The sequence below is a fragment of the Barbatula barbatula genome (genome assembly GCF_947034865.1).
Source record: "Barbatula barbatula genome assembly, chromosome: 4".
NCBI lineage: Eukaryota > Metazoa > Chordata > Actinopteri > Cypriniformes > Nemacheilidae > Barbatula > Barbatula barbatula.
This window is the reverse complement of record NC_136768.1, coordinates 28,028,556-28,041,439: the sequence shown is the minus strand read 5'-3', so window position 1 is coordinate 28,041,439 and position 12,884 is coordinate 28,028,556. Positions and strand designations below refer to the sequence as shown.

At 43.9% G+C, this 12,884-nt stretch overlaps 1 protein-coding gene across 1 annotated transcript in view; it reads left to right on the top strand.

Moving 5' to 3' along the window:
- Positions 1-11,732, top strand: part of LOC306893337 (uncharacterized protein) — a 26,419-nt gene extending 14,687 nt beyond the window's left edge. Inside the window, exons 4-8 of the mRNA XM_079455122.1 lie at positions 1,749-1,868; positions 7,578-7,603; positions 7,717-7,788; positions 8,096-8,164; positions 8,329-11,732. Of these exons, the coding sequence (XP_079311248.1) occupies positions 1,749-1,868; positions 7,578-7,603; positions 7,717-7,788; positions 8,096-8,164; positions 8,329-8,370 (329 nt within the window). The 3' untranslated portion in view covers positions 8,371-11,732. The remainder of the gene's footprint in view (positions 1-1,748; positions 1,869-7,577; positions 7,604-7,716; positions 7,789-8,095; positions 8,165-8,328) is intronic.
- Positions 11,733-12,884: the final 1,152 nt, after the last annotated feature.

Sequence of the window (12,884 nt, the reverse complement as noted above, 5' to 3'; positions counted from 1 at the left end):
GTGTGTGTGTGTGTGTGTTGTGTGTGTGTGTGTTCTGATGATGATGAAATGACATTTACAGGAAATATGATTGTGAGATTTGACACTATTATCTGAACGTTCATCATCTTCTACAGATTCAGTGTGTGTGTGTGTGGTGTGTGTGTGTGTGTGTGTGTGTGTGTGTGTGTGTGTGTGTGTGTGTGTGGTGTGTGTTCTGATGATGAAGAAATGACATTTACAGGAAATATGATTGTGAGATTTGACAGTACACTCTGTGAACATTCGCTTATAAATTTGAAGTGTCCCAGCAAGCAAACATTGATATCTTTTTTTTTTTAAAGGTTACAATTTAACCAGCCTTTAAACAATGAAAGGCCAGAGTCAAGAGCCAACTAATGCAAACACTGATCACAGTAATGGTGGTTTGATGAAATTCAACATTATTTCAACATTAATAGCATTAATAAACATATACAGATCAACCATTGCTAACATTGATTCAATGGTTTGTAACTGTTAGCTTGCTGTCTGGGGGTCCTCGATAGGTTCAGAGAACATCTTGAATGTTCTGTGGAGGTCCACCAAATAACATTTACATTTAGTCATTTAGTAAATAACTGGAGAGTAGTTGCATGACTTTCACAGGGAACCACTGTAAGAAACTTACAGGAAGATCCTGGAGAGTGAAAGTACAATACTGTGACTTATTTTACTGCCTTTGGTAAAAAAAATGTTTTACGCCACTTTATTGATTTTGTGCAAACCTGTTGCCTGGATTCAATCAAGCAAACTCAACTGAATTAAATTAACAATATTTTAAGTTTCAGTAAGTAAAATTATTAAAACATGCCTTACTTTTTCTGACTCAAGTTTAAATTTCCAAATTGCATCTGTACTTTCATGTTAACTAGAATACTGTAATTATTATTACAAATAGCACAGTTAATGCTCATTGAATGATGCAACACACATCAAGGCATTGCCAGAACAATACTAACCACAAAACTCAAAATTACAACAAACTAAATCCAAATTAAGAGAATAAAATGACCAAATAAGTAAATGTCCTTTTTTACATTTATTGATTTTCACTGTTCGGTTTTATGGTAGGGACAGTTTTTACAAGAATCAAGAAACCCACATAAAGAATACAGTGTGATTTTAGAGGATATTACTGGCTACTAGTTGCATGAGGTTCACAGTAAAAGTAAAAGCAGTTCTGTACTGTGAAGTAAAGATGTGTGCCATTTCAGATTCAGCCTGGGAGACAACAATTCACTTACACAATCACACAGAGAGGCACAGAAACTCCATTAAAGATACTAAAATGACAACTTGCCCGACAGAGGCATAACAATCAACACCATTTGATTAGGTTCTTATAAACATCATCATAATAAATGTACTTCAAAAGCACACAGTGACCAGACACACGCACACTCGCACACACTCGCACACACTCGCACACACACACGCACACTCGCACACGCACGCACGCACGCACGCACGCACGCACGCACGCACGCACGCACGCACGCACGCACGCACGCACGCACGCACGCACGCACACACACACACACACACACACACACACACACACACACACACACACACACACACGAGTATGTCAAGAGCCCAACTGAAGAAAACACCAAATAAATATTCTGTTAATTTAATTTAATGAACAAAATATTGGTTCTGATTGAGCAGTTTTTTTCTTGGGTTGATCTCGTTTTAATCGTCATCTTGTTATTTGTCTTTCTCAGGGAGCGTGACTATTCCTGTGATCGTGACTATTGCTGTGATCGTGACTATTGCTGTGATCGCTCCATTACTTCTTCTACTTACTGTTGCTGTTCTTTGTGTGATTTATAGAAAAAGATCAGGTGAGTTTATATCTCCCACTTACAGCATCACTTTATGGTTATTTAGAATATGATGATTTCAAGAGGCCTCTATTTTATAATAATATTTTAATTATATATTTTTGATAATCTGATAAAAGTCAATTCTTCTGCACATGCTTGTGACTGGTCTTCAGTCGCTCTCCTTACATCAGATACTGTGTTTCTTTAGTAAGTTCTACAGCTGTGAATGACAAAAGTCCATTTAGGGAAGTTGTGATACTCGTGGCCCCGTTTGCAACGCCTCTGGGCATCTATTTTAGTCTTAGCTAGACCACAGTCCTATCAACTCCTTCTTGAAAGGGGCAAAACTATATGTATTATATTGCTGGCAAAAATAAACATCATGTTTCCAACCATCAATTAAAAAAACATTCAGTGGATCTATGAAACTTGTTAAAATACTGCAGTATGCATGCAAAATAAATCAATAATATTGGTGCCATATCCCTGTCTAAAAGAAACCAGAGCTTGATCCCACCACTTTTTTCACCAAAGTTATAGCCGTACAGTTTCTGTCACATCTGTTACGGAATCATGCTTTTGACATCTGGCCATTGTTCTCTTCATAGCACTAAAAACGTATTATTACAAATAATCTTAATAGCGGCTGACTTTTCCTCTTAGAGGTTTAGATGGGACTGGTTTGTCATTATGTGGATGAGTGTTGAGCTCTTGACTCTTTGACTTCTCTTCCTCTGGCTGCTGGAACTGTGTGTTTACTGTACATAGCACATCTGATGTATTGAGTCATTCCAAAGGAAGCTTAAAAGGGAATATAAACATGTTAATAATTAAATTGTCAGTTTGGGGGATAGTTAAGAGAGATTCAGCTGTTGTGAGACAATCAGATATTATAAAGGTCTTAAAACTGTTTTTTACACATAAACATCGCAACGATTTATAATTTAGACACAATTACATGAAGACTTAAGTGTATGAACCTCAACAAAGGAAAGAATAAACTAAGATGCTTCATACTGCAATGCATGCTGGGAGTCATGAATGAGTTTTGAACTATGATGTTACCCAGCATGCATTGCAGAGTGAAGTTTTCAGTCTGCTGATTGTCACCTGATGTCTGTGTGTTTCTCAACAGTCACATAAGATTTTATTAGTGAAAGAAATCCTTCCAAACATCTCATCTGCCCCAACACTGCTCAGCCTCAAGCTGTAAACATAATAACCATACTAAATATTCAACATGAGATTGTGGACCATTATCACAGTACTCTGTGAGTTCCTTTACCATAAAAACTCTGATAAGCAACAAGTTCATAAAGCAACAATGGCATCAGGCAAAGTAAAACTAGTATCTAAAAGAACTAGCCCAGCCAAAAACACTCATCACCATAACGATGACTAAATAAAATAAATTCACATCGAGCTCACATATTACTCACACTGTCACAGTATGAGAATGATGTGACATCACTGTGATCATCGCATGACCTCACGTGTTGACTTTGGATGCTTCCGTTTACATTTACATTTATTCATTTGGCAGACGCTTTTATCCAAAGCGACTTACAAGTAGTTTTTTCACAGTGGCACATTACTGAAGAGGAATCAGGGGTAAGGTGTCTTGCTCAAGGGTGCTCATGGTGCTCATGGTGTTCCTCAGGGTTTTGTTCTTGGCCCACTACTCTTCAAAAACATTTATGCTACCCATCGGTTACATTATCTGCTGTCATAGTCTGCCACTGTTATGCTGATGATTTTTCTGCTTTATCTGCAATCACACTCTGCTGTTACTGATGGAATATTTCAATCACTGAATATTGACTGACTGTCCATGCATACTATACTTTCCCTTTCTGTCGGTCTCTCGACGTTGTGTCGAACCGACAGATGGGGTTCGCCCCTGAGAACCTATCATCTTCTGACTATTTTGAAAAGGCCAATGAAATTGGCGAATGAAATTTACATGCCGGGCTCCGCCCCCGGATATCCGGGTATAAAAGGGGAGCCGGCGTGCTCATTCATTCACCTTTTGTTCTTCGGAGCCTTCGCATCTGATGACATTCTTCGAATTGCCGAATTCTACGACGCGGTGCAGCGGAGATTCCCCTGGGCGTCCTGGCAGTTCCAGAGGTATTTTTCTAAAAGAGCAATTTCCTCAGCGTGGCATTGCCCGCTGATCTCTTGGGTGCAGTACACTCATCGAGGACGGGGATGGACACGGTGGTTGCCGCAGGTGTTCGGGGGTCCGACCACTGTGGCAGCCTCGTGGATTCGTCCTGCCCGCCCTGCGCGCGGATGGCTATTCAGACGTTGCGTCACTGCGGGCGGATGGCTATTCAGACGTTGCGTCACGGTGGCTGTGTTCTGTAAGATCCAGCCAACACCTCGTTTGCTTCCCGTTCTGTGACCGCAGCGGCTACGGCCCTGCCGTCAGCGGCGGCGAGCAGCGAGGGTGATGTGGGGATTATCGTGAGCGTTAATCCGTCAGCCGGCCGGCTCGCTTGTTTAGCAGTTCCCCAAGGATGGTCCTAAGCCATCTTATTCCTCAGCCACGCGCTCGGACACGAGCCGTGGAGATGAGGTGTCTGTTGCAACATCGGAGCGCGACCTGCTGACATCAGACTCTGGCGATTCCCTGAAGCTCCCTCCCTCGGGAGGTCGAGCACAGGTGAGAGCAGACGTCAAGATGTCAGCCATGCTCGCTCGGACCGCCGTGAGTGTCGGATTGCGGTGCGCCGCAGCCCTGGCGCTCGCGGCTGGGTACTTCGCACATTGGGCCCGGACGCGACTCCAAGCCGTGCCCGGCTCAAGTGCCAAGTTTTACCGAGCTGCATAAGGAGTTCAGTAAGACCTGGAGCGCCCCCTTCGGCGCGCTTCCGTCTAGCTGACTCTATCGCCCTCTCTTCCCTCGGGGCGGGGAGGCAGCTAGGGACTATGTCAATGCACCCTGGGTGGAGCATGCAGGCGCGGGTATCCGCAGACGGCGGCCACCTGGGGAGCTTGACCTAGACTCACCGTCCAGGGCATGTAAGGTCTCGACATCTCTGGTGTTGAGGCTGGCAGTGCCGTGGGCCAAGCTGCCACCACTCTTACGCCATGGCCATCCTGCAGGCCAGGATGACTGGCCCTCCGGGGACCACGGTGGCAGCGCAGGCTGGGTCGGACGATGTCCACATCAGTGGCCCGGAAAGACGCCTCTGACTCAATCTTGCGCAGGTGGGCGATGTCGAGAAAGGCCACTTTCCCGACTCCCCTCTCGCAAGGTCGGCTGATTGGTGGCGCTGTCAAGGACTGCTCCAGCAGCCTTTTGACAGTGTAGAAACAGACCGGACTGCTGTGACCCGACCGCCTTTCGGCCGTCGAGGTCTCGCACGTGGTCTGCCCCCAGCAGCCCCGGCCTTCTCCAGCGTCGACTCCGGTTCTGGTGCCCCCGCAGGTGGCCCCCCGGAGGAAGACGTCGAGAGAAGGACCACCTAGAGAGATTGAACCATCGGGCCCGACCCAGCATTGGTAGCTGGATGGTCGGACTGGGGCGGTCCCTGCCGCGTCCCAACACCTTCTGGGCCCCTTCGGGGGCCTAGTGCCCGCCTTCTCACAAGGAGAGGTCTCTCTCTGGGTCCCACTTGCAGCCGCTCTCACCCTCTGAAAGATGGTGTTCGGCAACTCGACATTGCGGGACAAGCGGAAGTACGCCTTCCCCCCAGTGAGCCTCATTGCGCAGGTCCTGTGCAAGGTCTGGGAAGGGAGTATCAAGTGCTGCTAAATTGCTCGCTCAGGAACATGCTGTCCTATGCAGGAGAGGCTGGGGAGTAATCTCCCCTTCCACATTGGAGCGTGGGTACCCGCTGTCGCGGTTATCACGTACCAGTTGCTGGTGAGCCTCTGGGGTGGCATGACCTGATTATTAGGTTCCTCTAGGGCGCGAGGGGCTAAGGCCTCGTCCGCGCCCCGTACCCTCTTGGGACCTTAAGGTGGACCTTTGGGTCCCCTTTTTCGGGCCCTGCGGAGAGCCCCCTTCCTCGTTCTGCGAAGGGGGGGTTGGCTCTCCTGCTGGGGCTCGAGTCCATCCAGAGGGTGAGGCACCTGCAAGCATTCCGTGTCCACCGATTGCAAAAATTCAGGCCCGGTGACTCTCACGTGATCCTGAGACCCCGGCCGACTGACGTGCCCAAAGTTCCGCCGCCCCCCTGTGGGAACTAGGTGGTGAACTTGCAGGCACTCCCACACCGGGAGAAAGACCCAACCTGTACGTGGGGTTTCCAGTAAGCGCACTGCGCCTCTACTCGAACCACACGGAGGGCTCAAGGCCCTGAGCAGCTCTTGTCTGTTATGGAGGTCAGCAACGGGAGTGCTGTCTCCGAGGAGAGTTGTCGCGCTTGATCGCACACGCCGTCACGTGCCGATCCTAGCCCGTGCCCATTTGAGTGACGGTACACTCCGCTCGGGGTGTGGCCTCCTCGTGGGCACCGGCTCAGTGCGCCTCTCTGGCAGACATCTGTAGAGTTGCGGGTTGGGCTACGCTATACCTCGCAGAGGCTTGCAACCTCCGTGGGGGACCGGCAGCTCGAGTCTTGCCAACAGGTGAGACCAGCGGTCGTAGAGCGTACGCCTGCGCATAGCGCCATTCCCCTTCTTAGGTGGATCAGTGCGCTATGGGCTGCCTCCCTTCTTTCCCCAAGGGTGAAGAATAGGCAGTCCGTCCTTCCATCAATAAGCACCCAGGGCAGCGGGCTCGGCGGAGCAGCCCTGCCGCCTATGGCCGGGTATCAAGCTGAGTTATTACATATAGCTCAAACCGGACCTAGTGCCCCACACGTAGTAACCCCCCACTAGGATGGTTCCGTCTGAGATGTCGTCATGAGATGGTTCCCCTCGTGGCAACCCATGACCTCCCCCAGGTGGACATCCACCTTGCCGCATTCCGCACATACCTCCCATGAGTTCTCCCCTATTTGGTGAGACCATGTTGGTGTCTCCACTGTATTCCCCCCTATGGTGGGAAGTGGTCTCCGTAGCGCACGTCCACATTGAGGGAACAGCGCTTACCCAGTAGCCCTACGGTACCGGACGGCTTCTCGTTTAGAGAACAAGGCCTCTGTCTGTGGTGGCCGAGGGCAGGGGCTACTCATCTTTGCCAAAAGCTCTGGGAGCCCCTGCCTGCCCACTGGAAGGTTACAAATTTCGTGATAGCGCTCACGTGTGGCTCGCCCAGGCCGGTCAACGTCGCTTCGCTAGAGATTGGCTTAGTGCTGTGGCGTTTTCAATAGGAACCCCATCTGTCGGTTCGACACAACGTCGAGAGACCGACAGAAAGGGAACGTCTCGGTTACGTATGTAACCTCTGTTCCCTGATGGAGGGAACGAGACGTTGTGTCCCTCATGCCACAACATTAGCCGTCCGCTGCAGCGATCGTGAGATGCTCTCAGGCTCCTCAGCACAAAAGGTGAATGAATGAGCACGCCGGCTCCCCTTTATACCCGGATATCCGGGGGCGGAGCCCGGCATGCAAATTTCATTCGCCAATTTCATTGGCCTTTTCAAAATAGTCAGAAGATGATAGGTTCTCAGGGGCGAACCCCATCTGTCGGTTCGACACAACGTCTCGTTCCCTCCATCAGGGAACAGAGGTTACATACGTAACCGAGACGATATATGCCTTAAAAGCATTCTGTGTTTTGCTCACCTATTTAAAGATGAAACTGCAATGAGCCATGTTTATTTTTCAGATCAAAGATTGTCTGGAGACCCTGTGGTGAGTATAGTAACGGTTGATCTGTGACATGTCATCATTGGGACTGATGTCTTTTGTCATGTTAAATGAAAATATCTGATCCATTGTGTTGTTGATCATTTCCTTGCCTTTAGGTCGTATCTGAGAATGACAATAATGGAACATATGACCTCGTCAACATCCTTCCTCCTACTCCTAGCACCAATGTTAGTGAACCGTTTCCTTCATCTGCAGTAAACTCAAAGATTCATGAGATTTGTGAATATTTACAGTCACTGTGGTCATTGTTCTTTGGTCTGTGTCCGCATCATTTTAATTTGTTTTATACTAATTTAACAGTTCTCTTAACGCTTTAAAATCAATCTTTGAAGACTTTGTTCTACAGAGTTATAAAACACACAATGATTTCAAAAGTCACCACTACAGCATCTGTTTACAGTAATCTCACTATAGTCTGTCTAACAAACCGTGACTGGAGAGTTTTTATACCTTTATATCTGTGTTGATGTTTAGGAGCAGAAAGATGATGTGGTTTATTCTGAGGTGACCATTGCCAGTAAAACACAACTGAAGAACAACAATGTGAGTAGAAACTACATCCGTCCTCCGTCTTAAGCTCTCCAACTTCAATACTGCGCTGCAATATCTTCATGATATACAGTCTCATAAATATATATTTGTATAATGTTACTATAATATGATCTGTGGGTTAAACGTGTTTGACGGTTTCTGTAATGTTCATTCAGGTTCAGTCTGCTGGTGATGTGACTTATGCCGCCATCAGATGAGCAAAAACTCAACCTGAAGACGACTGCAGAGATCTTTACACCTCCCTGAACAAAAGCACTCGCAAATAAAACACAAACACACATAAATATACAAATCACAACAACATAAACACAAAATATGTTTCAGTCAGTGACAAACAAACTCAAATGCTCATTTCATTTAGTTGATGTATTTGTGGTCGGTTTTAGAAAGTTTGTTTGTTCTCTATTTCCTCTTTGTGGAAATGTCTTTTTTAATGAACATCCTGCTGTCAAACAGTACTTCATTGGTTTGGTTCTGTAAATTGTTCTAGTGTTGATGGCGGTGCTGCAGGTGTAGTTGTCCACTGTTGCTCCTGTTTTTAGTTTTTTTCCCTTAAATTTACATTTATGCATTTGGCAGAAGCTTTTATCCAAAGCGACTTACATTGCATTACACTGCATTACCCTAAACATTTATACACAGGTATCTGCAATCCCCTGGGATCCAACACAAAACCTTGTGTTGTTAACACAATACTCTAATCACTGAGATACAGGAAAGCTTAGCTGGCCAGTCCCAAAATTCAGCACAACACTGTCAAGGATACGGGAAGATCAAATTCTAATCAATATCACATTTGCACCCGCAATTACTGTTGAAAAAGTGTATTGTGATCAGTGTTTGATTTAGTTGGGCTCTTGACCCTTGAGTTTTAATGTTAAAGGAGGATGCTATTACATCCATTGTGCCTTCTTTATACTGTTAAACGTGCTGCGTCCTCAAGCTTAACATGGTTAACTTGTTAAAAAGAGTTGGACACATGACGTAGTGTTTCTGTGCTCGACACTGTCAGCCAGCACTACAACCTGTTTCGGAAAGGTTTTTATAAGTATGGATCTCTGTTTCGAAACAAGGATCCTAAGGTTTTATTGGCCATTCTCCTGGAAGAGCCGCCCATCAGTGGGTTTCCTTCCTGGAGAAGCCGTGGTGAGCACTGTGCGTATAGTGTGTAGTAGTTGTTCTAGAGCTAATAATGGCCCCTCAGAGGTGTGTTTTTGGATGTGAGGGGAAAAAAGCCTTTGACGATTGTTTCTCAAACAAGTACCAGTTTCTCTCTGGATTTTAAAGTCGCTTGCAACTAAATGACGGAGCGGTGCCAACGATATAAGTGACCGTTTTAGAGCCTGAACCACAGTCGGTAAGTAACACATCTCTATTATGTTAGAAATCGGCGTCTTGGTGCATGTAACGTAAACAACAGGATCATTTGGACCGGTGTCACGATAGGAGTTAGCCATTTCAGAGTTTTAAAACAGAAAATACAAAGCTTTACTTTCTATGATATTATGATGTACATGAAATGATGGCTTATCAATGTATACCTGTACGGCACAGGATTTTAATTGTGTTGTAATATTTTACTTGAGCTTTCACAAGCGATACAGATTCTATACATGTTTGAAAGTATGAATAACACAAACTGCAGATGTACAGTCTCTTTGGGATTATGTAATGATGCATTTTCATGTATAACACCTTTTAAAAACGGGCAAATACAGAAGACAATTAAAACATTATGAATGATGATTATACGATTATAATCGAAATAGAATATGAATAACAATGTTTAGCATTCAGAGACGTGACGTCCATCTGTAGTCATTACTGCTGTGGTTCTTGTTCTCCTACAGACTCAGGGTCTGATTCTGGATTATATATATATATATAAGGCTCGATACATTTTTTACATCAATGCAACAGCTGGCGGACAGTGTTTTCGTCTCTAGCTCCGCCCATTGGAACGCCTCCAAGAGGTCGGCTTTCTTTGGAAATAATGGTACAGCTGTATTTGTCTTCTGTAAATGTGAGAAAACTTTTCTGAGATATGAAGAACGCAATACTAGTCTACAGGTACTCAAGATTAACATAAGGTTGGCATAACCGTCGTATTTAACCCCTACATTTAGTTTTCTTATACAATTGTCCCTTATTTAACTCCAGAAATTTTGAATATGTGACCAGAACACATCAATCAATCATCAATGTTACTATAAATTTAAAGCATCTTTATTTTAAAGCACACTAAAAAGTGTACTCATGACACATAACTGCTTTCCATATGCTTTCATTAAACACATTCATAAGCATCGAATGAGAACAGAACAATTGGAGGAGCTGATTTAACAATGTCAAGTATCAAGATCCCAACTAAAGCAAACACTGATCACAATAATGGTTTGATGAAATTTCATTTGTTTCTACTTGAATTGCGGGTGCAAAAGTTATTTGGATTCAAGTCAAATCAATCATTTTTAAATAGATTTAATGGTTTCTTGCTATCAGAAGTTTAGTGTTGTGTTGTGTTGACATAATGAGTTTTTGTAACGTCTGTTTTAGGAGCTGTGCAGAAGAGTATCTTGTTGGGTTTACTTGATTCAGTCACGTTCACTTAACATGTTCATTTCATGTCGAGTTTACATGTTTCACTCATGTTCTCTCTATATGTTCATTCCATGCTGAGAAAACAGGACTCAAGCATGTGGAAGCACTGTCCATGAATTGACATTGAATCATGTTAAGCCAAAGAGATACCAATATATTTTGTGTGATGAAAGTGGTTTGTACAAGTAAAGTGAACAGCTTCAAAAGAACATCTTGGCCTCTGCTCGAGGGTAAAGGCAGACTGGTATGACTCGTATAGAGAAAAACATGATAACATTCTAAAGAAAACAAAGATAAACACTTCATGAACATAAAGACAGACACATCAAGAAGCAAGACTAGAAAATGTCCATTACAACAGCTTAATGTTTTGTGTTAACAGCTTAACACAACAAAAAACAAGGGCGCAGGACTTTAATGGGTCATTTTCAGAGTTTGTCTGCCCCTGGTCACCTGACCACACTTGACTTTCATGGTATGGAATACAGAACAACCTGCGAAAAATCTCCTAAAAAGAAGATGAGGAAGTCTACACACACATGAACAACAAGAGCTGATATTTGCATTGATGTTGTTGTTGTTGTGTAATGAACGTTCACACATTCAGCTTTGTTTCTCATTCAAATGAGTTTGGATATAATAATGGCGTGACCAGGGGCGATTCTAGGATTTTCATTTTAGGGGGGCTCAGCCCCCAATAAGGGTATGATTAAAAAAATATTATTTGACTATTAGGGTAGGTTTGTATACTACTAACCTTATTGCTATCCACTATTTCATTGTATTCGATAAGTGTATGTATAAGAATATAGACAAAACATGTATTAATGTAATTGTCTATTGGAAATATGTTTAATCTGTTCTATATTTATTTCTATTTATTAAACATAACAACATGAATTATCAACTTTCCACTTCTATAAATCAATTACTTAAAATAAACTACTTACTCTAATGTATCATGATACACTAATGATTCATTATTACTTAATACAAAAACAATATTTAATATTACAAAACAAAATAACTCCACATGATGTTTCTCTCTCTGTGCCTAGTGACGCCCCTGGGCGTATCTGTGAGTTTCAGGCAAAGGCCCTTTAAATGAGATGACACTGGGGACCAGCTCTTGAGATATTGGCCAGCCAGTAGAACCTCTTACCGTTTTGTGCCCAGATGGGGGTGTGATTAAGATAAAGATAAACAACAAACACAACACACACGACCGAAACCAAAGTCCTCTTCTTAAAGGAGTTTCAGATCCACTTCAGGTGCAGCTAATTTAATGCTAATCGAGATCATTTCCTGGATAAAGCTGCAGTTCCAAAGTCCAACGGCAGGTGTCCTTTGTAGATATGTTTTATGTTGGTTCTCTGTGATTGTCGGCCCAGGTGTTCCTGCTTGATAGCCTCATTAGTTCTGTCTATATAAGGCCTTTTATTTCTGGTCTCATTGGTTGGTCATTGATGTGTTGTGAAATTTATCTTTAGGCTTGTTTGAGATGAGCGAAATCTGCGCAGAACCGATCACCGGTGATCAGCGCGAGCTGCATGCCGGTTAGAAAAGTGTCCGAGTTACGTCCGCCTTGCTCTGACGTCATGCTGACGTGTGCCAAAAAACTCTCGCGACGGCGAGGCGGCTGTGTCGGATTGAGCAGTCGAGCGCAGTTGCTCTCCACCGACTGCGCTGTTCAAAAGCATGATGGGAAACGACTGAGTGACGACACAGCTTCATGCTCATTGGCTGAGAATGTCAACTGATACATTTTCTCTTCATTCTAAGAATTAGATTACGCATCTGTTAATTTATATTTACATGCAAACTAAACAAAAACAAAACACGCCTAGTTAAGAATTGGGACATGCGTTTATTTTATATTTCTCTTCATTAGAATTCTTCCTTGATTTAATTTTCACTTTATTCTATTGTATGTTTGTGTGAATTACAGTTTTTCTCAAATGCTAAAACTCAAAAGCCAATCCTCTAAACCAAATGTCCAGTTGTCTAAACACATTTACTAAATATAGCCATCATTTTCCAATATCATAAACACATTTCACATGAAGACACAATTCACAAAACACAATCCTCCATTCTTATAAATCTTAAC